Below are 24352 nucleotides of genomic sequence, written 5' to 3'. Positions count from 1 at the left end.
CGAGGTTGACCGAGGTCCTCCGAAGTCCTCATTGTGACATAGTAAAAGGGGGCGGGGCTTGGGATCGGTCAATTGTCTTGCCACGATCTGTGGAGCTTACAGACAACATTATATTGCTATAGGTTCTGTATGCCATTTAAAGCCGACCTAACGATGAGTCCCTTTAAGACGGTGTGTTGCAATGCATTCTGGGTGCTGTGCTGTGATCCGACGGCTCGTCACCTGACCCACCAAACACAACGATGCTTGAACCAGAGCACTTGAACTAAACGTAGTAAAAATAAATAGCTACCAAGGCTCCAAATAGCAACACACTTACACCGTAGCATAATGAGGGTATCTACATGTAAACCGAAGCATTCAGAACTGTGTAAGTCTACAGGCAGTTTATTAAAAAGAACGTCAACGTCAGCGGGGCAACGTCAACGATAAGTAAGTTAGGCTAACGTAAACGTTAGCTATTTGCTGTTGTCATATGCTAGTGCTATATGCTTTAGGCTACGTGATGGCCATTTATCACACTCATTTTAGGTACTACTTTTACGAGGTCTGTATTTCTGTCAAAATGTATCTTATCGTTGAACAGACTACAAGGTTATCTTCCTTAGACTTCGTAGATGTAGTTACTACAATTTGGAAGCGAATTTCGAAGTGTAAATATGGTTTTAGTGTGTAAACAGACCAACCGCGATTTTGCAATGAAGTGAATATGGAGCCTTTTATGTAGGGCTACTAGGCTACTTTCACGAAGTCTGTAGTTCTGTCAAAATGTATCTTATCTATGAACAGACTACAAGGTTATCTTCCTTAGACTTCGTAGATGTAGTTACTACAATTTGGAAGCGAATTTCGAAGTGTAAATATGGTTTTAGTGTGTAAACAGACCAACCGCGATTTTGCAATGAAGTGAATATGGAGCCTTTTATGTAGGGCTACTAGGCTACTTTCACGAAGTCTGTAGTTCTGTCAAAATTGATCTTATCTATGAACAGACTACATGGTTATCTTCTTTAGACTTCGTAGATGTAGTTATTACAGTTTGGAAGCGAAATTCGAAGTGCAAATATGGTTTAAATGTGTAAACAAGACGCCTGATGTTTAATATATGTTAATGAATGGGCACAGTATTATTGTGTACAGTAATGGGCTATCAGTAGTATGTAAACAGTTCATGTGTTATGTGATTTACATAAACTAGTAAACAACAGAAATGTTAAAAGCTGGTATTGTGTTTCCTGAATTCTTACATTCAGGCATTCAAATGAAATGTAATTAAATAGCATATCAATCATGCAACAATGCAAAAACAATGAAACTAGTGTAGGCCTAATTATATTTAGATAGATAGATAGATAGATACTTTATTGATCCCCAGGGGAAATTCAAGGTCTCAGCAGCATACATACAACACAACACATTCTTTAACAGCAGAAAGAGTAATTAAAGTGTATAATATAAAAACACAACTAAGCAGTAAGGACAGTAGAAGATAAGAATATGCTAAATATACTAAAATACAAATTATACTAACACTTAATACAATATATAAAAATATACTAAAATACAAATTACAAAAATACAAATTATACTAACACTTAATCTAAATCAATTCTAAAAACAGTATCCACATAGTGGTGATTAATAAATCAGAGGCGCTTGCAATGACTGAGGCAGGGACTAAGCCTGTGATTCTCTGTGCATAGTAAGGTAATATTTTACATTAGTAAAGCAGTACTCTGATGTGCATGCTTTCACAAACTTTTGTAAACAATCTTAGCACTTTAAACATTGACTGTTTTGAAGTGCATGTAGGCAATATAGTATAAAAATAATAATTGTGATATCATTACAATTTGATAGGGGTTGGGAGGAGGGGGTGGGTTCATGTAGGTGGGCCCTATGACCCCAAAGTATGCCTTGACTGGGCCTCAGGTCAAAGAAGTTTGAGAAATGCTGATGTAGACAACAAAGCAGCAAGGAGGCGTCGTGTGATCATTTAAACAAGTTTTATGACGAGGTCGATGAGGGTGGGAAAAATCGTACATTTCTGTGCAAACTTTGCCCGCACTTCAGTCACATTGTCTTTTAAGAAAATGCAGTCCTTTTTTCGGTTCCAGCAGCCAACAACCTCAGAACTGACCCTTCAGGCCTCTCAGGAGGCGCTGGCCTTTAACCGCAGCCAGAAGAGAGTCAGCAGAAATTTGATTGCCTTTAAAAAATCTTAAACTGGCTGCATTACGTGATTATTTCTGAGATTCTGATACGTTTTTAACCATGACCTATACACAGTTCTGGTTTGAAAATGTATCTCTTAAAATAATCACTTTATGCAGTCAGCTTAAGATGGCTTACTAGCAACTAACTAATTACCCTAGCAACAACCTAGAAACCACCCCTGTAATGTCAACCTAGCGACCACCATAGCAACCAGCATAGCAACCATGTTATTTATGCGTTTTAGCTTATTGGATGTTGCGTTAATGCAGACAACTTTTGATCCGTGTGCCCGATTTTCATAAATGAGGTACCGTTGGAATCCTTGGATGAGGCCGAGTTCCGTGCCACTGATCAAACCCACTCTTGCAGTTCCTCGGAACCGCAATTCTAGTTATTTATTATTCCTGTTCACCCACTTTTTGGCCGAACTACTGCTCCTAGACCGTTTGAGCTATCGACGCGGTTCGAACTCCAAAAATTCAGGCCCGAACCGGTGTAACTTGCTTGTTGATTTCGTGTCGCTGGCCCTTGTCGTTTTCGCGGTATTCACGTTTTTCTGCGTTTTTTGGGCCCATTGAAATGAATGGCGGAATGTTCAGAATTCAAATTTCGATTGTGACATCACAGCTCTAATTGCTTAAGCTTGCACCTGGAAGAGTTCTAAGCCACCAGGCAGAGCTATAATGGGCTGGGCTGGGCTGTCTGTGTATATGAAGGTGTGTGCATGTAACTTTTGACCCGTATGTCCGATTTTCATAAATGAGGTACCGTTGGAATCCTTGGATAAGGCCGAGTTCCATGCCCCTGATCAAACCCACTCTTGCAGTTCCTCGGAACCGCAATTCTAGTTATTATATCTTCCTATAAGCCCACTTTTTGGCCGAACTACTGCTCCTAGACCGTTTGAGCTATCGACGCGGTTCGAACTCCAAAAATTCAGGCCCGAACCGGTGTAACTTGCTTGTTGATTTCGTGTCGCTGGCCCTTGTCGTTTTCGCGGTATTCCCGTTTTTCTGCGTTTTTTGGGCCCATTGAAATGAATGGCGGAATGTTCAGAATTCAAATTTCGATTGTGACATCACAGCTCTAATTGCTTAAGCTTGCACCTGGAAGAGTTCTAAGCCACCTGGCAGAGCTCTAATGGGCTGGGCTGGGCTGTCTGTGTATATGAAGGTGTGTGCATGTAACTTTTGACCCGTATGTCCGATTTTCATAAATGAGGTACCGTTGGAATCCTTGGATAAGGCCGAGTTCCATGCCCCTGATCAAACCCACTCTTGCAGTTCCTCGGAACCGCAATTCTAGTTATTATATCTTCCTATAAGCCCACTTTTTGGCCGAACTACTGCTCCTAGACCGTTTGAGCTATCGACGCGGTTCGAACTCCAAAAATTCAGGCCCGAACCGGTGTAACTTGCTTGTTGATTTCGTGTCGCTGGCCCTTGTCGTTTTCGCGGTATTCCCGTTTTTCTGCGTTTTTTGGGCCCATTGAAATGAATGGCGGATTGTTCAGAATTCAAATTTCGATTGTGACATCACAGCTCTAATTGCTTAAGCTTGCACCTGGAAGAGTTCTAAGCCACCTGGCAGAGCTATAATGGGCTGGGCTGGGCTGTCTGTGTATATGAAGGTGTGTGCATGTAACTTTTGACCCGTATGTCCGATTTTCATAAATGAGGTACCGTTGGAATCCTTGGATAAGGCCGAGTTCCATGCCCCTGATCAAACCCACTCTTGCAGTTCCTCGGAACCGCAATTCTAGTTAGTGGGTTTGATCCAGCAAGCCCACAGCATGGTTGAAAGCCATGCTGTGGGCCCACTATTGTTCTTCTTAAGTTTTCTTATTAGTGGGTTTGATCCAGCAAGCCCACTATTGTTCTTCTTAAGTTTTCTTATTAGTGGGTTTGATCCAGCAAGACCACAGCATGGCTTTGCCATGCTGTGGGCTTGCGGAGCAAGCCCACTATTGTTCTTCTTAAGTTTTCTTATTATTATTATATCTTCCTATAAGCCCACTTTTTGGCCGAACTACTGCTCCTAGACCGTTTGAGCTATCGACGCGGTTCGAACTCCAAAAATTCAGGCCCGAACCGGTGTAACTTGCTTGTTGATTTCGTGTCGCTGGCCCTTGTTGTTTTCGCGGTATTCCCGTTTTTCGGCGTTTTTTGGGCCCATTGAAATGAATGGCGGAATGTTCAGAATTCAAATTTCGATTGTGACATCACAGCTCTAATTGCTTAAGCTTGCACCTGGAAGAGTTCTAAGCCACCTGGCAGAGCTATAATGGGCTGGGCTGGGCTGTCTGTGTATATGAAGGTGTGTGCATGTAACTTTTGACCCGTATGTCCGATTTTCATAAATGAGGTACCGTTGGAATCCTTGGATAAGGCCGAGTTCCATGCCCCTGATCAAACCCACTCTTGCAGTTCCTCGGAACCGCAATTCTAGTTATTTATTATTCCTGTTCACCCACTTTTTGGCCGAACTACTGCTCCTAGACCGTTTGAGCTATCGACGCGGTTCGAACTCCAAAAATTCAGGCCCGAACCGGTGTAACTTGCTTGTTGATTTCGTGTCGCTGGCCCTTGTCGTTTTCGCGGTATTCCCGTTTTTCTGCGTTTTTGGGCCCCATTGAAATGAATGGCGGAATGTTCAAGGATTCTAATTCGATTGTGACATCACAGCTCTAATTGCTTAAGCTTGCACCTGGAAGAGTTCTAAGCCACCTGGCAGAGCTCTAATGGGCTGGGCTGGGCTGTCTGTGTATATGAAGGTGTGTGCATGTAACTTTTGACCCGTATGTCCGATTTTCATAAATGAGGTACCGTTGGAATCCTTGGATGAGGCCGAGTTCCATGCCCCTGATCAAACCCACTCTTGCAGTTCCTCGGAACCGCAATTCTAGTTATTATTATTATTATATCTTCCTATAAGCCCACTTTTTGGCCGAACTACTGCTCCTAGACCGTTTGAGCTATCGACGCGGTTCGAACTCCAAAAATTCAGGCCCGAACCGGTGTAACTTGCTTGTTGCTTTCGTGTCGCTGGCCCTTGTCGTTTTCGCGGTATTCCCGTTTTTCGGCGTTTTTGGGCCCCATTGAAATCAATGGCGGAATGCTGGGGCTTTATGACATCACAGCACCTCATTACTTGCACCTGGTAGAGCTCTGCTGCTAGAGTTGATTACTTGCACCTGGCAGAGTTCTAAGCCATCTGGCAATGTCTAATGGGCTGGGCTGGGCTGTCTGTGTATATGAAGGTGTGTGCATGTAACTTTTGACCAGTATGTCCGATTTTCATGAATGAGGTACCGTTGGAATCCTTGAATGAAGCCCAGTTAAGTGTAAAGGTAATGTAAAAAAAGATGAGACAGCGCGAAGCGCTGTCTCATCTTTTTTTTAAAGCCAAACCATGTTGATTCAGGTCATTAAAAAAAATATATATATATTTTCCAAATCCATTCAGCCCAGTTCAATGCCTTGCCAGCACTAAGTGTAAAGGTCATGTAAAAACTCCTCTTTTTTTTAAAGCCAAACCATGTTCATATAGGTCATTAAAAAAATAAATAAATAAACTATTTCACCAATCCATTCAGCACAGTCCTATACCCAGCTAGCTCCATTTGAACTTAGTCATGTGTACAGTTGTATAGATTATTACATTGAGAAACACACTTTCATACAGATATCATGCATATCCACGCAGCATTACTAATCAAGTTACTCATCGTTGCCCAGCAAGAAGTCCACAATCAATTCAATTGTCTTGCCACGATCTGTGGAGCTTACAGACAACGTTATATTACTATAGGTTCTGTATGCTATTTAAAGCCGACCTAACGCTGAGTCCCTTCTAGACGGTGTGTTGCAATGCATTCTGGGTGCTGTGCTGTGATTCGACGGCTCGTCACCTGACCCACCAAACAACAACTCTCTGGGATGTGGCAAATATCGCGTAAAAACCTTGTTGCCGGAACAACAGGGAAAAGGCAACAGGATAGCAGCACGAAAGATACACAGGATACACACGGAATTTTGATGGACGTCCTTATCAGTCTATGGTCTAACTTATAAACGTGTCGGGTCAACGTCAACGATAAGTAAGTTAGGCTAACGTAAACGTTAGCTATTTGCTGTTGTCATATGCTAGTGCTATAGCTTCTATGCTTTAGGCTACGTGATGGCCATTTATCACACTAATTTTAGGTACTACTTGTACGAGGTCTGTAGTTCTGTCAAAATGTATCTTATCGTTGAACAGACTACAAGGTTATCTTCCTTAGACTTCGTAGATGTAGTTACTACAATTTGGAAGCGAATTTCGAAGTGTAAATATGGTTTTAGTGTGTAAACAGACCAACCGCGATTTTGCAATGAAGTTAATGGAGCCTTTTATGTAGGGCTTCTAGGCTACTTTCACGAAGTCTGTAGTTCTGTCAAAATGTATCTTATCTGTGAACATACTACATGATTATCTTCCTTAGACTTCGTAGATGTAGTTACTACAATTTGGAAGCGAATTTCGAAGTGTAAATATGGTTTTAGTGTGTAAACAGACCAACCGCGATTTTGCAATGAAGTTAATGGAGCCTTTTATGTAGGGCTTCCAGGCTACTTTCACGAAGTCTGTAGTTCTGTCAAAATGTATCTTATCTGTGAACATACTACATGATTATCTTCCTTAGACTTCGTAGATGTAGTTACTACAATTTGGAAGCGAATTTCAAAGTGTAAATATGGTTTTAGTGTGTAAACAGACCAACCGCGATTTTGCAATGAAGTGAATATGGAGCCTTTTATGTAGGACTACTAGGCTACTTTCACGAAGTCTGTAGTTCTGTCAAAATTGATCTTGTCTATGAACAGACTACATGGTTATCTTCTTTAGACTTTGTAGATGTAGTTATTACAGTTTGGAAGCGAAATTCGAAGTGCAAATATGGTTTAAATGTGTAAACAAGACGCCTGATGTTTAATATATGTTAATGAATGGGCACAGTATTATTGTGTACAGTAATGGGCTATCAGTAGTATGTAAACAGTTCATGTGTTATGTGATTTACATAAACTAACAACAGAAATGTTAAAAGCTGGTATTGTGTTTCCTGAATTCTTACATTCAGGCATTCAAATGAAATGTAATTAAATAGCATATCAATCATGCAACAATGCAAAAACAATGAAACTAGTGTAGGCCTAATTATATTTTACATTAGTAAAGCAGTACTCTGATGTGCATGCTTTCACAAACTTTTGTAAACAATCTTAGCACTTTAAACATTGACTGTTTTGAAGTGCATGTAGGCAATATAGTATAAAAATAATAATTGTGATATCATTACAATTTGATAGGGGTTGGGAGGAGGGGGTGGGTTCATGTAGGTGGGCCCTATGACCCCAAAGTATGCCTTGACTGGGCCTCAGGTCAAAGAAGTTTGAGAAATGCTGATGTAGACAACAAAGCAGCAAGGAGGCGTCGTGTGATCATTTAAACAAGTTTTATGACGAGGTCGATGAGGGTGGGAAAAATCGTACACTTCTGTGCAAACTTTGCCCGCACTTCAGTCACATTGTCTTTTAAGAAAATGCAGTCCTTTTTTCGGTTCCAGCAGCCAACAACCTCAGAACTGACCCTTCAGGCCTCTCAGGAGGCGCTGGCCTTTAACCGCAGCCAGAAGAGAGTCAGCAGAAATTTGATTGCCTTTAAAAAATCTGACTTCTTAAAAAATCTTAAACTGGCTGCATTACGTGATTATTTCTGAGATTCTGATACGTTTTTAACCATGACCTATACACAGTTCTGGTTTGAAAATGTATCTCTTAAAATAATCACTTTATGCAGTCAGCTTAAGATGGCTTACTAGCAACTAACTAATTACCCTAGCAACAACCTAGAAACCACCCCTGTAATGTCAACCTAGCGACCACCATAGCAACCAGCATAGCAACCATGTTATTTATGCGTTTTAGCTTATTGGATGTTGCGTTAATGCAGACAACTTTTGATCCGTGTGCCCGATTTTCATAAATGAGGTACCGTTGGAATCCTTGGATGAGGCCGAGTTCCGTGCCACTGATCAAACCCACTCTTGCAGTTCCTCGGAACCGCAATTCTAGTTATTTATTATTCCTGTTCACCCACTTTTTGGCCGAACTACTGCTCCTAGACCGTTTGAGCTATCGACGCGGTTCGAACTCCAAAAATTCAGGCCCGAACCGGTGTAACTTGCTTGTTGATTTCGTGTCGCTGGCCCTTGTCGTTTTCGCGGTATTCCCGTTTTTCTGCGTTTTTTGGGCCCATTGAAATGAATGGCGGAATGTTCAGAATTCAAATTTCGATTGTGACATCACAGCTCTAATTGCTTAAGCTTGCACCTGGAAGAGTTCTAAGCCACCTGGCAGAGCTCTAATGGGCTGGGCTGGGCTGTCTGTGTATATGAAGGTGTGTTCATGTAACTTTTGACCCGTATGTCCGATTTTCATAAATGAGGTACCGTTGGAATCCTTGGATGAGGCCGAGTTCCATGCTCCTGATCAAACCCACTCTTGCAGTTCCTCGGAACCGCAATTCTAGTTATTTATTATTCCTGTTCACCCACTTTTTGGCCGAACTACTGCTCCTAGACCGTTTGAGCTATCGACGCGGTTCGAACTCCAAAAATTCAGGCCCGAACCGGTGTAACTTGCTTGTTAATTTCGTGTCGCTGGCCCTTGTCGTTTTCGCGGTATTCCCGTTTTTCGGCGTTTTTGGGCCCCATTGAAATGAATGGCGGAATGTTCAGAATTCAAATTTCGATTGTGACATCACAGCTCTAATTGCTTAAGCTTGCACCTGGAAGAGTTCTAAGCCACCTGGCAGAGCTCTAATGGGCTGGGCTGGGCTGTCTGTGTATATGAAGGTGTGTGCATGTAACTTTTGACCCGTATGTCCGATTTTCATAAATGAGGTACCGTTGGAATCCTTGGATGAGGCCGAGTTCCATGCCCCTGATCAAACCCACTCTTGCAGTTCCTCGGAACCGCAATTCTAGTTTATTATTCCTATTCACCCACTTTTTGGACGAACTACTGCTCCTAGACCGTTTGAGCTATCGACGCAGTTCGAACTCCAAAAATTCAGGCCCGAACCGGTGTAACTTGCTTGTTAATTTCGTGTCGCTGGCCCTTGTCGTTTTCGCGGTATTCCCGTTTTTCTGCGTTTTTTGGGCCCATTGAAATGAATGGCGGAATGTTCAGAATTCAAATTTCGATTGTGACATCACAGCTCTAATTGCTTAAGCTTGCACCTGGAAGAGTTCTAAGCCACCTGGCAGAGCTCTAATGGGCTGGGCTGGGCTGTCTGTGTATATGAAGGTGTGTTCATGTAACTTTTGACCCGTATGTCCGATTTTCATAAATGAGGTACCGTTGGAATCCTTGGATGAGGCCGAGTTCCATGCTCCTGATCAAACCCACTCTTGCAGTTCCTCGGAACCGCAATTCTAGTTATTTATTATTCCTGTTCACCCACTTTTTGGCCGAACTACTGCTCCTAGACCGTTTGAGCTATCGACGCGGTTCGAACTCCAAAAATTCAGGCCCGAACCGGTGTAACTTGCTTGTTAATTTCGTGTCGCTGGCCCTTGTCGTTTTCGCGGTATTCCCGTTTTTCGGCGTTTTTGGGCCCCATTGAAATGAATGGCGGAATGTTCAGAATTCAAATTTCGATTGTGACATCACAGCTCTAATTGCTTAAGCTTGCACCTGGAAGAGTTCTAAGCCACCTGGCAGAGCTCTAATGGGCTGGGCTGGGCTGTCTGTGTATATGAAGGTGTGTGCATGTAACTTTTGACCCGTATGTCCGATTTTCATAAATGAGGTACCGTTGGAATCCTTGGATGAGGCCGAGTTCCATGCCCCTGATCAAACCCACTCTTGCAGTTCCTCGGAACCGCAATTCTAGTTTATTATTCCTATTCACCCACTTTTTGGACGAACTACTGCTCCTAGACCGTTTGAGCTATCGACGCAGTTCGAACTCCAAAAATTCAGGCCCGAACCGGTGTAACTTGCTTGTTAATTTCGTGTCGCTGGCCCTTGTCGTTTTCGCGGTATTCCCGTTTTTCTGCGTTTTTTGGGCCCATTGAAATGAATGGCGGAATGTTCAGAATTCAAATTTCGATTGTGACATCACAGCTCTAATTGTTTAAGCTTGCACCTGGCAGAGTTCTAAGCCATCTGGCAGAGCTCTAATGGGCTGGGCTGGGCTGTCTGTGTATATGAAGGTGTGTGCATGTAACTTTTGACCCGTATTTTCATAAATGAGGTACCGTTGGAATCCTTGGATGAGGCCGAGTTCCATGCCCCTGATCAAACCCACTCTTGCAGTTCCTCGGAACCGCAATTCTAGTTAATATTATTATTATTATTCCCGTCTCCCTAATTTTTTTCCAGCTCCTGTGCCTAGGCCCTTTGAGACAGAGACACCGTTCCAACTTTAAAACGTCCGGGCAGTACCGGTGTAACTTGCTCGAGAAGATGACGTCAAGTGGGCGTGTCGTTCGTCCGCCATATTGGATTGAATAGAAAGCGAAACTAAATTTTCACAGGTCACAAATTTGGTCCGAACGCCACGAAACTGGACGTACATTATCATTGGACCAAGCCTCACAAAAGTTACTAGAAGGATTTTTGAATTTCGAAAGCGTTTGCCCGTCACAGCCAAACGAAATCGGCGACGAAGCTCCGAAACAGGAAGTCGTCCATATCTCAGGAACACTGTCACATATCGATACCAAATTTTGTATATGAACTGGGGACTCCAGTGTGAGGCTGCATAAGCTAAAAAAAAAAAAGAAATATTCCAAAAGTTTCCATCATTTGGCAAACCACCCACAGGTATTTGGTAACTCTCACCATTCACCTTTGCACCATTCACCTTCTATCACAACGCCTTCCAAGTATGCTCACTGTCTCTGGGTAGCCACAATGTCTCCGAGCAACCTTGCCCAATCATGAAATCCTTGCTCTGCCATGGGATAGTATGGACTTACGAACTGAAATAGCAAGGAGAACACTAGCTATATATAGCTTACATAATAGAGTTGTTTTCACATTGACGGTATTCAAATAAAAAATTTCCTTATTGTTAAATATCATGATGGGAGAGTATTATTAAAAATGTTACAAGTATGCAAATTCATATGTTTACGGGAAATTAGGTTTTACTGGGTTGTTTTGTTGTAAAGACATGCAAGGCATTCTGGGCCGTAATGAACAGTGGTCGGCAGCACTCCATAGGCTACGTATTAATATGAATAGATGTTTCTGTAAACCTAGGGACAATAAACGGCTATCTCTGTTACAAAAACGAGCTGGTAATCGCTCATTGAAGAGGGAACTATGATAAAAAGATTGTTTTTCTAAAAGCATGGAGTTGACGAAAGAATAAGCAAGCAATGTCACTTTAATGTTAAATAGCCTAACGCTAGGTTGGCAACGTTGTATTACATTTCACTGAATACGTGTGAGCTTCACAAGTAAGGAAGGTGCAAATATTATGTAATTTATCATGGGAAACCTCCCGGGGCCCGTCGCTACCCCCGCAATGCAATTGCTGGAAAATTCTATACAGGTCCTTTCTGACTACCGGCGTGCCTTTGACCAGGCCAAGGCTACAGCGCAGACGCTCACAAATTAATTGGGGGTTCAGAGTACATTTGAAAATGTTAGAGCACGGAGAGTGAAGCGAACTATCGGAAGATGAGCGCTTAACCGATGCAGAGAAATTCTTCAAAGTGCAGGTATTTAATGCAACTCTGGACATCATAATCAGTCAGCTCTCCCAACGATTTGCAAGTATGCGGGAAACTTGTCATGTGTTTGAGTCTTTACGTCCTATGACCCTTCAACTCGCAGGTGATAATGAACTGCTTGAAAAGGCAAGACGTTTGTCAGACCATTATAGCAGGGACATTGCACCGACATTCCCAACACAACTCCTCTCATTCAGGTCTTGCTTTAAAGCAGAGATTTCACAGAAGTCATCTATTTTTCAACTTGCCAAAATGCTGGTGGTAGATTATGACAGTGTAACATCTACATTCGGGTAAGTGTGTACTGCTCTCATGTTGTTTCTGACATTGCCTGTGACTGTGGCAACAGCTGAGCGATCTTTTTCCAAACTCAAACTTATTAAGGAGCAGCATGTGGCAGGAGAGGCTCAGTGGGTTAGCTATCCTGTCCATTGAAAATACGAGAGCAAGAGCATTAAATATTGGGAACATCGTTAACGATTCAACGAAAGGCTCGTAAGATGGCCTTCTTCTAATAGCCTAATTCACGCATATTGGGGATTGTATGCATATGAATGATTTTATTTGGTTTCTGCACGGTTAAATAAGTTAGGCTACATTAAGTTTTGTTTCTGCGCAGTGCGAGTTTTTAAGCAAGCAACGCTTGCAGTTTCAGCAGAGGGTTGAAGAAGCGCATTGAGCGCAATGAGTGTTCCCATAATTCCATGCGAGTTGATGTTAATGCAGTAATATTAGATTACCATGGCCTGCAGGCTGTTAATAAAATTATTTTTAATGTTTTCACATGTAATGCATCCTATGTAGTTGTGTGTTTTTATTTGAAATTGTAATATGTAGGCTAATTACTAAACTACTTCGGTGCCTCAGGCCCTTTGTATAAACAATTGAAGTCACCCTTAATGTGTATTGCATGTATCAGAGCTAATTCATCCTGGGCCAAATTATGTCGATATGGGCACGCACAGTGCTCTCGCACCTGGGCCCACCATTGGTTTATTACGCCACTGCGTAATGCCATGGTGATTTGATATGAGAAGCTTGCACTCATAACTTCGTCATATGTAAATTTGAGGACTGTTACTATTTATTACTAACAGTAATTCACGAAGCACTTTAGCCCTAAAAGTAGTACCTACGTCTGTGACAGTTTAAGGGAACTTGCATTGTAGTCGTAATTAAGGGATGCAATAACACCACCAACAACCAAAACTAGCCTACTCATTGTCAACATGTACATGAAATGTAAATTTTCAAATTAAAATCATTTCTTTGCAAACGTAGGCATAGGCGTATGGTGACAGATTAATTTAATAATGCTGCTGTGTGAATCACGGTAAGCGTGAATGAAGTGGCCACTTCTTAATGGGACCCACTGTATGGAAGTGGGCTAAGTAAAATAGAGATGTTTTAAGATAAGGTTAATCAGAATTCTACGATATGCCTGCTTGACAACGGCAGAGATAGAACTGGCCTTTGGCCATAGCAACCATCCATTTAGAACGACTGGCCTTCATAGCAACCAAAGATCTGAGCTGTGTTGCAATGTCAGGCAAAGTATAGAAAGGTGATGAAACATAAAGAGACAGGTCAAGAAATATAGTGCAATGTAGACAGTAGTATACAGTTGATTTACAGACGGTGGTTTAGAGTAATATGAAGTATTCCTTTATTCTGAGATAGGCTACATCAATAGGCTCTCAAAACAACCCCAGGCTCACAAAACAATCCCAAACAGACATAAGGTCTTTACAGAGCAAATCCATATAGATTATTTGTCAAATAAACCAGTAAAACAGAATTAGGGGATGGAATATATAACATTCACACTCATAGCTCATATTTTTAAAATAAATCAGTGAAAAAGTATCCTGACAAACAAGCAGCATTTTAATGCCTTAGTCATATTTCATAATTTCAAAATTTTCTCTAGGTTACCTGATAGCCCAGTTTGAGAGGTGCAAGACGCGTGACATTATTTATTTTTTCAGCCAATCACTGCTGTTGTTTTATTTTATTGATTTGATTTTAGTCATATAAGCTAAATTCGAAGGCAGGCCACAGGTAAAATCCAACGAACCGCATTCACCCCGCAAGGCAATAGTTGAATAGAGCTTTTGAGGTATTGCCACTGCTCCAATACTGAAAGGTACTGTTAGAATGCTTGGATCAAGCCAGGTTCAGCATAGCGTATGTCACTGACTGCTCACGTTGGTGAACGGACCAGGGCAAGCACACTTTCGCAGTTCCCGCCAGAAATGCAGTCTAGTTTACTTTACTCTTTATGGAGAATACAGCGGGAAAACACATATTTTCTTTTACAGTTTATATAAAAATAGTCACATTAGGTAGACGCTTTTTATTATTATTCGTAATTCACATGTATTTATTAAATAACCGATCGCGACTGACTGTCCACGTGATCTGCCAGAGTCAGCTGGGAGGAGCTCGTGACTTACGCATAGGCACTCACGCCAGATATTTATGAAGGTATATTGGGTGCAAAAGTGGCGAGCACATTTAACTGCAGATTTTGCATGTGCACACTAAAGTCATAAATGTGTAACAGTAAAGTTGAAGTTGTACATATTTTTTTATATCTTGTTAACACAAAATAGGGGCTACGGGTTCACAAATCCTTTTTACAGGTACACAAATCCTATCCTGTGAGTCACAACTTTCAAGAGTAACGCACTCGACACTTTTGCTCCAATCGTTGCAGCGCAGTTGGTGCGAAACACATTTGCACATCCGTGTTTCATAATCTGAGAACATGCACAACATTCGTGCATTTGTAAACCCACATGTGAACTAATGCATCCGAAGTTGTGCATCTGAGAAATAATTTCTCATTAATAAAATTATACAGATCGCTTTGATTTTCTTGCACGACTACAAGTCAATTAATACAAGTGCTCGAATCTGCTTCTACGAGTGACGATACTTTTGCTCCTGGCTAGGTGATATAATAGGAGCAAAAAGATTTGTATGTGTGCACGTCGAGCGAATCGATCAAGAAAACAAGGCGGCCGGATCTGGATCGCGCTCAGACAACCATGTGCGTGACTCTTGAAAGTTGTGACTCACAGGATAGGATTTGTGTACCTGTAAAAAGGATTTGTGAACCCGTAGCCCCTATTTTGTGTTAACAAGATATAAAAAAAATATGTACAACTTCAACTTTACTGTTACACATTTATGACTTTAGTGTGCACATGCAAAATCTGCAGTTAAATCTGCTCGCCACTTTTGCACCCAATATACCTTCATAGATATTGCGCGAAATTTTGGTTTATGGCTATGGTTTAAATGTCCTTCCTATTCATTAACATGAACATGATGACTGACGAAAAAAATGACTATGATGTTTAATACATTTAACAAGTTATCATTATATCATATCAATTAAGTGTTTTCTATAGGCTAGGCTACTGTGTGACATGCTTTAGGCCTACACTACAGCATAAAATCAACAATAGGCTATCAACATGTTTGCAGTATCACTTTTGCAGAAGGCATCCTCTTAATTGTTTGTACATTTTTGCACATTCCAACATAAGGAAGCAGCATGAGGAAACTTGTCGTTTTTCTGCCTTATGTTCTAACTATTTTTACGAGTCTGCAGTATCATCGAGTAAAACAGCTGTTACAAGAGGGTCTGGTGTCCCTTTGTTATGATGCACTTCCTGCGACGGTCACTCGTCTCTAAATGACTTAACTCCTTCTCCTCCCCGGCTGACAGAAGTTGGACAGGATTTTCTAACCAGTAAGCATTGCGTCCATCCCAGTATGCATTGTGTTCAACCCAGCATGCATCACATCAAGTCAGATCTGCACCCACAGATCTGCATCAAGTCGAACACGCCTATTCTTTCACACAAACATACGGGTAGGCCTATTTGTGGGCGTTTTTGGGAGGTAACCAGGTACGCCATGCTTTTGGAGGTGCAAACAAACGCTGCATTGCCATTGAGATCACATAAGGAGCTGGCTCAAGGGTCATAAAAGCTTTTTCTCGTGTTTAGTTGTAAAATGAAGGCACAGATTTTATAGCCATACATGCGTATTCACTTCTGGTTCCTTGGCTATCAATTTGGTAACGAAAACGGGCTATTTGACGTCTTTAAAACACTAAACATATCGGAGGTGTCAAATATTGAGTTACTCCAGTCAAGATTTTTTGACGTTAATCACTCCTATGATGTATTTCTATTGTCTATCCATAGTAAAATGCCTGTTTCGAAGTTAACTGATGGTCAAATCAACCAAAACTCTGATTGTTTGCACCTCCAAGTGGTGTGTGACGTAGGTCTGTGATGCAAGTTTGTGTGAAAGAATTGGAGTAGCCTAAAAGTCAGTCAGTCTCAGGAAAAACTCTGTCATCTTCAGACAAAACAGCATTAGGAAAAAACGACCTCGGACCACTGGCACTTTGGAAACACCCCCCCCCCCCCACACACACACACACACACACACACCATTTTTAAAAACACACTTAACACCCTGCCTGTGCTTAGAAGAACCCCAGTCTCTGGGGAATGGTCTGTGCTGACAAACAGTTAATAATCCCACTACGAAGAGTGCATTAACTTAGTCTTGTATATTTGTCTGTGTACATTGTGTATTTGCTGTAGGTCACAGTGACCCCTGCTCTGTGAGGTAGACTGCCCTGTCCCATTGCAAAATGTTTGTGTCTCTTTGGAAGGCTTGCAGGGGACAGCTGATGGACTCTGGTGTGGAAACAGACTCTGTGGAACCTGAGGAGGAAGAGGAGTTTGCGGGGGTGTCAGAGGCCCTAGAAGAGGATTTTCTGTGCTGCCACTCGACAAGCCCAGGTGAGCCAGTTAGAAATGTCTAATAGTCACAGTCGGTTTACTCCCAGGCTGCATTTCCAATAAGCATTATTGCACTATATGGACAAGGCCTTGTCTTCATGTATTCAAAGCTAGTAGTTTGCAAACTGTCTAAAAGACAGACATTACGGTTAGCACAGAAATAAATGTACTTTACTACTGAGTTTTCCTCCTAAGGCTACTTCTCTTGGAGACATCAGTTGCATGGATCTGTTTTCATCAGTTCTCTGTGCGACATGCTGACTCGACATAGGCGGCTGGAATTAACCAAAATCCTGACCAGGGTCAGTTGCCATGTGGCCACAAGCTTTCATTCTCAAACTGGTGAAAAGGAGAGTCATGGAAAAAAACAAATGCCCTGCATTATCTCCAGACTTACCAGGGAATTCTACCTACAAAGATGAGTCATCGTTGCACTACTCCGCTGAACTGATCTGAACTAAGAATTTCACACATAAACATACAGAAATAAAGCATTAAAAACAAAAAAAAACAATCTTGAGTGCAAGATAAGGGAACACGGATAACAAAGACGATCCCAGGAATTTGTTGTCGAGTTACCAGAGAGTCATAAACCAACCTTATAGTGACAATGGCACATGTGAAGTGAACAATAAATCAATTTATTTCTATTGTTGGTGTTATGTTTGTGTATTCAGTGAGTAAAAATTACCAACCAGATATGTATTGATGTTTTGTGCTCTATTGTACATGGAACATGGATGAAACAACCCAAATGGATTCAAATATCATGATGATCATTAAGAAAACATTTCTGTATTATAATGGGGGCATTACAAAATGTTCAGGCTTATTTGATGGAAATTAGGACATTTTACTGGACATGCATGTTCCTATATGATAGCAATACATTTATGGTTAAAATGGATAATAATTTAACTTCAAGACTACTTTTAGTTAGCCGTGTAACCCTTCTTGGTTTTAAACAAAGACACCATCCCCTCCCCCAATGGAATGCTAATGTGCTGGCTCAAGGCTTATCAGTTACACACACAAAGGATATTACCTTGATATAATGTATCCATGTGTCATGAAATGTATGTAAATGTATTCATGTTTGGTATCATTCTGATAGTCTCAGTACAAGGATTGTAATGATTTGATTGTGAGAATGTTTGGAACATTCTATAAGTGATATTTCTGATATGATGTCTCTCCTCATGCTATTCTGATAAAAATGGATAGGTGTGAAGTGGGTGTGAGTAGGTGTGTCTGATACCAAGTGGAGAACCAACCAAGTGGGCTTGTTTTTGGCGCCATTTTCTTCTTTGTTTAAAGCATTTAAAAGTAACTAAACTGCAAGGTTTGTCAGATTTAGATTTCTAGACTTAGACTAAGGATGTAGCGGAAGAGAGGAGAAGTTGGCTACAGGCCAACCTAGGCCTTTCAGGCCTGAGCTAGGCCTACATAGACCATAGACCTTTTTTTGTACTCTCTCTGCTTGTAACAGAATAAAACCTGATTCCTGAGTTTTTCCTGAAGTTTGCCAGTCTAAGATTAATAAGTAATTATTCACCACTATTACTTTCATATAGCTAAATGACAAAGTTGCAAGAACATGCACACTTGTTAATTGGATTGGGTTACGAAAAAAGAAATATGGTCTGACTTCAAACACCTGAAAATTGTTCTTGGATTTACCATTGCTCTACATCCATGTTGGGAAGTAACAGAAGGCATGAAACAGGATTACATGTTTGAAATACAACATATGAGTACATATTGGTGGCATTTAGACTACAGTAGCACCGATCACTTGAAGGGATAGCGGTTTAGATCAGTGGTTTTCAAAGTGGGGGCCGCGAGGGGCAGCCAGGGGGGCCTCAGCTAGTTGGAAGGAAAAATAAAAGCAACAAATAAATACATTTGAAAATTGTTAAATATACCTATTACTATGAGGGTTGTTATACAATGCCATTATAATAATTTGTCGCATATCTGAACATTATTACAGTGCATGAAAATGCACTGTTCTGTTATCCGAAGTATTCTTATTATTATTATTACAGTGCATGAAAATGCACTGTTCTGTTATCCGAAGTCTTCTTCTTATTATTACAGTGCATGAAAATGCACTGTACTGTTCTTCCTAGGCAACTTCTTCTTATTACAGTGCATGAAAATGCACTGTACTCGGGGGCGTCACTAGACCTTATTCACTGGGGCACATGCCTTAGTAAAAGTCTCCAGTGCCCCAGTACAATTCTAGCGCTGCTCTCGATGGAAATGGCATTCATGAGCGCATCTCCGTGCCTGCTTTAGTTATGACTCGAGCGTATCACTTACCAGCCAATAAAAAAACAAGGAAAAAAGAAAGGTGCCATAATGCCATGAGGTTGCTAGGTTACGGGGACGCTGGCGAGACACGCCGCTCCGTCTGGCATCATGTTTTTGTTTGTTTTTATGTAATGTTCGTAATTTTATGTAATGTCATGTTTATTTTTTGTATTGTTTTGTCTAGTTAAATGTTTTCCCTATTTATTTACGCTATTTTTGATAGTTTTCGTGTTATTCTTAGTCCTTTTTACTCCTAAGTCAGCTGATGTCGTTGACATCTGTCCATTGGGAGCTTGCTATGGCTAGCTTTTGCCCTAGCTGGGCATCGGACATCCTTCCATCTATCCGTGAGCGGTGCAGCACTTCACTGTCTGGTCGAGGGGATCTCTCTGGACAGCTGGACCTAGGCTACTCTGCGAAAGATCTGCCGTGGCCGCCGAGCTGTTGCTGACCTGTGAGCTGCCATGCCAACTGCAGACTAACTGGGCCTCTGACATCCTTCCATCCATCCGTGAACAGTGCACTTCACTGTCTGGTCGAGTGGATCTCTCGGGACAGCCGGACCTAGGCTCTACTCTGCGAAAGATCTACCGTGCCCGCCGAGCTGTTGCTGACCTGCGAGATGCCTTGCCAACTGCAAACTAACGTTAACAGTGAAGAGCTGCATTCTCACGGAGCAACAAAGTCGCTGTTAAGTCCACCGAAGTGCGGATCTACACGATCGCTCAGTACTTTGGACTGTGATTCCATCATCTCCAGACTGCAGTCTAGCAGGCCTAGCTTCTAACGTTAACGTTATCTCCAGACTGCCAGTGAATTCACCGGGTTGGTCAGTTGCTAAAGAACTTTGTTGGCATTGCATCGGTTGTAAAGACAAAGCTCTGTGCGCAGTTTTCATGGATCATCATTGCCCTTGGACATTTTCAGCTGGTTTGGAAATTGGACTAATTTTAACATCACTTTTTCCCCTTTTAAAATATATTTTCTTTTTTTTATTTGTTTATTTGTTTTGGTGTCTGTGTATGTCTTGGTGTCACGGGTACGCTGGCGACTACGCCGCGCCGTCCGGCATTTTTTGTATTTGTTATTTTTAAAATGTATTTGTCTTGTCTTGATGTCATGGGTACGCTGGCGACTACGCCGCTCCATCCGGCATCTTTTGTCTTGTTGTTATGTGTCTTGTTTGTGGAGCGCTTTGGATTGCACTATGTGCATGTTAAATGCGCTTTATAAATAAATCTGACTTGACTTGACTTGACTATACCCAGACAGCACACATACGTCTGCCCGATGTCGGTTTCAGATCAGCATGGAATCCTCCCATATAGAGTGGTGAAGTCCCGCCCCTTCCGTTTGCCTCCATGGGACCTATCTTTCAAAAAAAATTGAATGGCAGTCTATGGCGAAAAAGAAATTATTTTCTGGTCCCGGTTGACTTGTGCCTTGAATTACCCATATGATGTTTGTCAATTTTAAAGACAATTTTTCATGTAAAGACATTTGCAGTTTGTTTCGTAACTATTGAATTACAACATTGTGAAAGATCGTAATTCCAACGACTACAAACCCATCAGTCGCGCTAGTGACGTTAGCTCATTCACAGCCACACTAGATTGTACAAGCATACCAGCAACAGGTCTTAATTGGTCTTTCCTTGCCGAAGAAAATACCATGAGTCAGAGGATTAAACACATCAGGTAAGTTGTATTCGTCCATAGACTGTACATTACATACTGTTAAGTGACATAGCAGGCAGCAAGATGCAACCGTTAACTAGCATAACAGCTCTTATCGTTTCATTACGTTGGTGACGTACATCGTTCGAGACGAGAGATGTAGTCCACTGAGTGGATTCGCACAAAACCAACATAACTTTTGAAGTCTATCGAACAACAGTACTTTCTTGACGTGAAAAATTATCTTTTAAATTCACACACATCATATGTGAAATTTGTGGCACAATTCAAACTGGACCAAAAAATAATTGTTATCTCTCCATTAACTCCCGTTCATAATTTTTTGAAAGATAGGTCCCATGGATCGGAAGTAGAAGGGGCGGGACTTCACCACTCTATAATAATGTCGCAGGGGTATCGGCCTGAAGTCGCTTCCATGTATGTTGGCTTTTGATCGTTCCTACTACCCAAAGCAGATCCCGCTATGTTTTTTTTTTACCCCAGCTTCCATGTATGTTGGCTTTTGATCGTTCCTACTACCCAAAGCAGATCCCGCTATGTTTTTTTTTACCCCAGCTTCCATGTATGTTGGCTTTTGATCGTTCCTACTACCCAACGCAGATCCCGCTCTATCTGTTCTTTTTTTTTGCATGTGTAGCAGGCAGCCAGGCACGTCAGACCAGCCTCCTGGAGCAGCGATTTTCAGGTTGGTAAATTCACTCATGTAAATTGTCAGAAAATAGGCATTGTGTCAATTGTATGACTGTTTATATATTTGCTTGCTAGGCTTAGCCATAACTTGGTGTACATTACTTTATAAAGAGCTGTTTTGGGGTAATTACAACTTCGTTGTGAACTAATTCACGTTAGCTAGTTGAGCTAACACTGGAAAATATGTTAAACCTAGCTAGCGGCTATGGCGAAATGTTAACACTACAGCATCCATGATTACCGGTACAAGGACAGCAATATGCTTGGGTGTAAGAATAGCAAGTTATTATTTGACCGTGAGACTTCACCCAGGAAAGGCTGTCGTTTATGTATGGAGAGGAGTGGGAGCTAGGCTAACGTTACTGTCTTGGCTGAGCTAACCTGCTGGTCGTGTCATCATAACGCCTTTGCACAGAGGAAATGCACAGATGCATCAGCCGAAGTTCCCAAAGCAAATGTAGGCTACGTTTCAGTCCCAACTTTCTCTAGTCACTTCCAGAGTTCGTGTTTTGGCCGGCGTTAGCGCGCTAGCCAAGTAACGGCATTAGCTCGCCTCTGCTTGATTGAAATATCAGCTGAGGTAATGCTAATCGTTTGAAATCTATTTCTCCGAGCTCGGTAGTCTGCATCTATGAAAATGCATTAACAGCAATCGGTAAGGGTAGACATTACAGATGAAAGTGTTGCAGTGAATTAATTGTTTTTGTCTCTTGCAGGAGAACCTGATTTTTGGGGGACCATTTTCTAACAGCATTTTTTCATCATTCAGACTTTTTTAAACATTCAATAAAATGAATTGAAAATATTTCTGGCATCTTTCTTGTGTCTTTATAGATCTAATAATTTATAGCCTAGTGTAAAATGTGCAATCTCAAGTTCCGACCTAAATAAATAAATCAGGGCCTGAAGTTAACTTTTTTGGCCACCAGCCACTGTGGCAGGTGAATTTTGAAATCCACCTGCCACAGTGGTTTTTTACCAGCCAAAATTATTTTGTGCCCAAAATAAAGGTGAACGACTCAGAAAATGCATAAGAATGGTTATTGAACTTGTACAGAATACACATTACAGTACTCAAGTAAAAGTAAAAAAGTACTTTGTTAATAAATTACTCAAGTAGGCCTTTATGCCTATTTGCTTTTCTCCTCCTCTGTAGGCTAATCATATAGTCAAACATATTTTAAAAGCCCAAATCAAATATATTTTATTTAATATACTTTGTCATAGCCAGAATAAGCATTACGTGGCTATGGATTGAAAAGCAGTCTTCCAATACATTGCAGCTGATTCTTCTGCTTTGCATTGCTAGAAGTCTGGTTATAACTTAACTATACAGACAATGTAACCTAAAAACAATGGCTATATTATGGGTAGACCTATATTTAGGTTATAATAGCCTAGGCATATCCACTCGGGCAGAGCGACAGAGCAGGCTATCTGTTTTCTCAGCCGACCGTCTCATGTCATGTCCTGCAACATTGAGGCTACATAAATGAATGCTAGGCTTTTTCTAACTTGTATGCTCGATTTCCAGTGCATTTGCTTTGCTTGTAAATTAAGTTGTAGGCCTACTTTCCTTGTCCAATGTGCTTGTTGAACGATGCTGGCCAGAAATGAATATATGTGGATCATGTCATACCTCTAGTCTCGTTGGCACTCTGGCAGCCTCGCCAGAAGATGCAGCAACTGGCAGCCGTCATTGCGTTAACTGAGTTGTTAGCTATATAGAACATCTACTTCTGTGTAGTAGGCTACATAGGCCAGCCATTACTTTTATAATCGCGGGGAAACGTAGCAATGCTTTCTGAAGCCCTGTTTCTTTTCTCCCATGCCGTTGTGTACCGGGGAGAGGTGCTCTTTTCTCCCTTGAGATACTTTCTCCAATAATAAACTTGTTTTCGTAACGAAAGGCAATTGAAAATGTAGCGGAGTAAAGAGTACATTTCCTACGGCAATCCCGACAGTGCATCTCCTTGCTCAGTGTTGTGTTGTCTTATTGGCTACCCGCCAACGTGGCAGGTAGATTGACAGTTTCACCCGCCAATCACAAAAGTTACCCGCATTTGGCGTGTGGGCGGGTGCCAATTTCATGCCCTGGTCGTATAAGCCAGGGGTGGGCAGCTTTGATGAGTCGTTGAAACATTGGCTCATTGTCGTTTTCGATTATTTGCCGACATCCCGGCGATGTCTTGCCAATGAGCAAACGATGAGTCGTTGAAACATTGGCTCATTGTCGTTTTCGATGATTTGCCGACATCTCGGCGATGTCTTGCCAATGAGCAAACGCTTCCTATGCGATGTCTTCTAGACTAACGGCATTCATCGGCCCGACATCGGTAAGATTTATGTGTGCCGTCTGGGTAATAGCCAATCAGGAAATAGCACCTCTGTAGCTGGGTAAGATTGAACGCAACAACCAATGAAAATCGTTAACATGATTCTTCCGAGTATTTCGTCCGCTGGAGCTCGTCATATCACTTTGTGCACAGAGTAAGTCGTCCCCTGTTTTAATGTTACAACAAATTCACAACTTGTTTGACAGAAAAAATGACAAGTTGATCGCTGTTAGAGAATGTTACCCACATAATTAGCATCTGTTTTTCAATGCTTAGCGTCGTAGCCTAAATTTAGCAACAGTTTACCAGCTTGAGCTCTCCCTCACCCACACACTCACACCATGTGTAGGCTGCATGCACACATGCGGACAATTAATGATTTATACGTATACTGGAGAGAGAGTCCTGTAAAAGTAGCCTATACTGTTTGAGAAGCTGTCCTACTGTAAAACTAAACATAGCCTTCTGATA

At 41.6% G+C, this 24352-nt stretch overlaps 1 protein-coding gene across 3 annotated transcripts in view; it reads left to right on the top strand.

Annotated features, from left to right (window-relative positions):
• LOC143134533 (zona pellucida sperm-binding protein 4-like) overlaps window positions 1–24352 on the top strand; it is a 60396-nt gene that overhangs the window by 12392 nt on the left and 23652 nt on the right. For all 3 annotated transcript variants that reach the window (XM_076294981.1, XM_076294980.1, XM_076294979.1), the window contains one exon: window positions 16713–16842. In XM_076294981.1, coding sequence (XP_076151096.1) covers window positions 16713–16842 — 130 coding nt within the window. The remainder of the gene's footprint in view (window positions 1–16712; window positions 16843–24352) is intronic.

This window comes from Alosa pseudoharengus, unplaced genomic scaffold, assembly GCF_046254945.1.
Source record: "Alosa pseudoharengus isolate Yale_2024_CS ecotype anadromous, Long Island Sound unplaced genomic scaffold, YU_APseudo_1.1 YU_APseudo_1.1_scf_2, whole genome shotgun sequence".
Classification (NCBI taxonomy): Eukaryota; Metazoa; Chordata; class Actinopteri; order Clupeiformes; family Clupeidae; genus Alosa; species Alosa pseudoharengus.
Note: the sequence above shows the minus strand (reverse complement) of the source record. Positions and strands in the feature narration are given on the sequence as shown.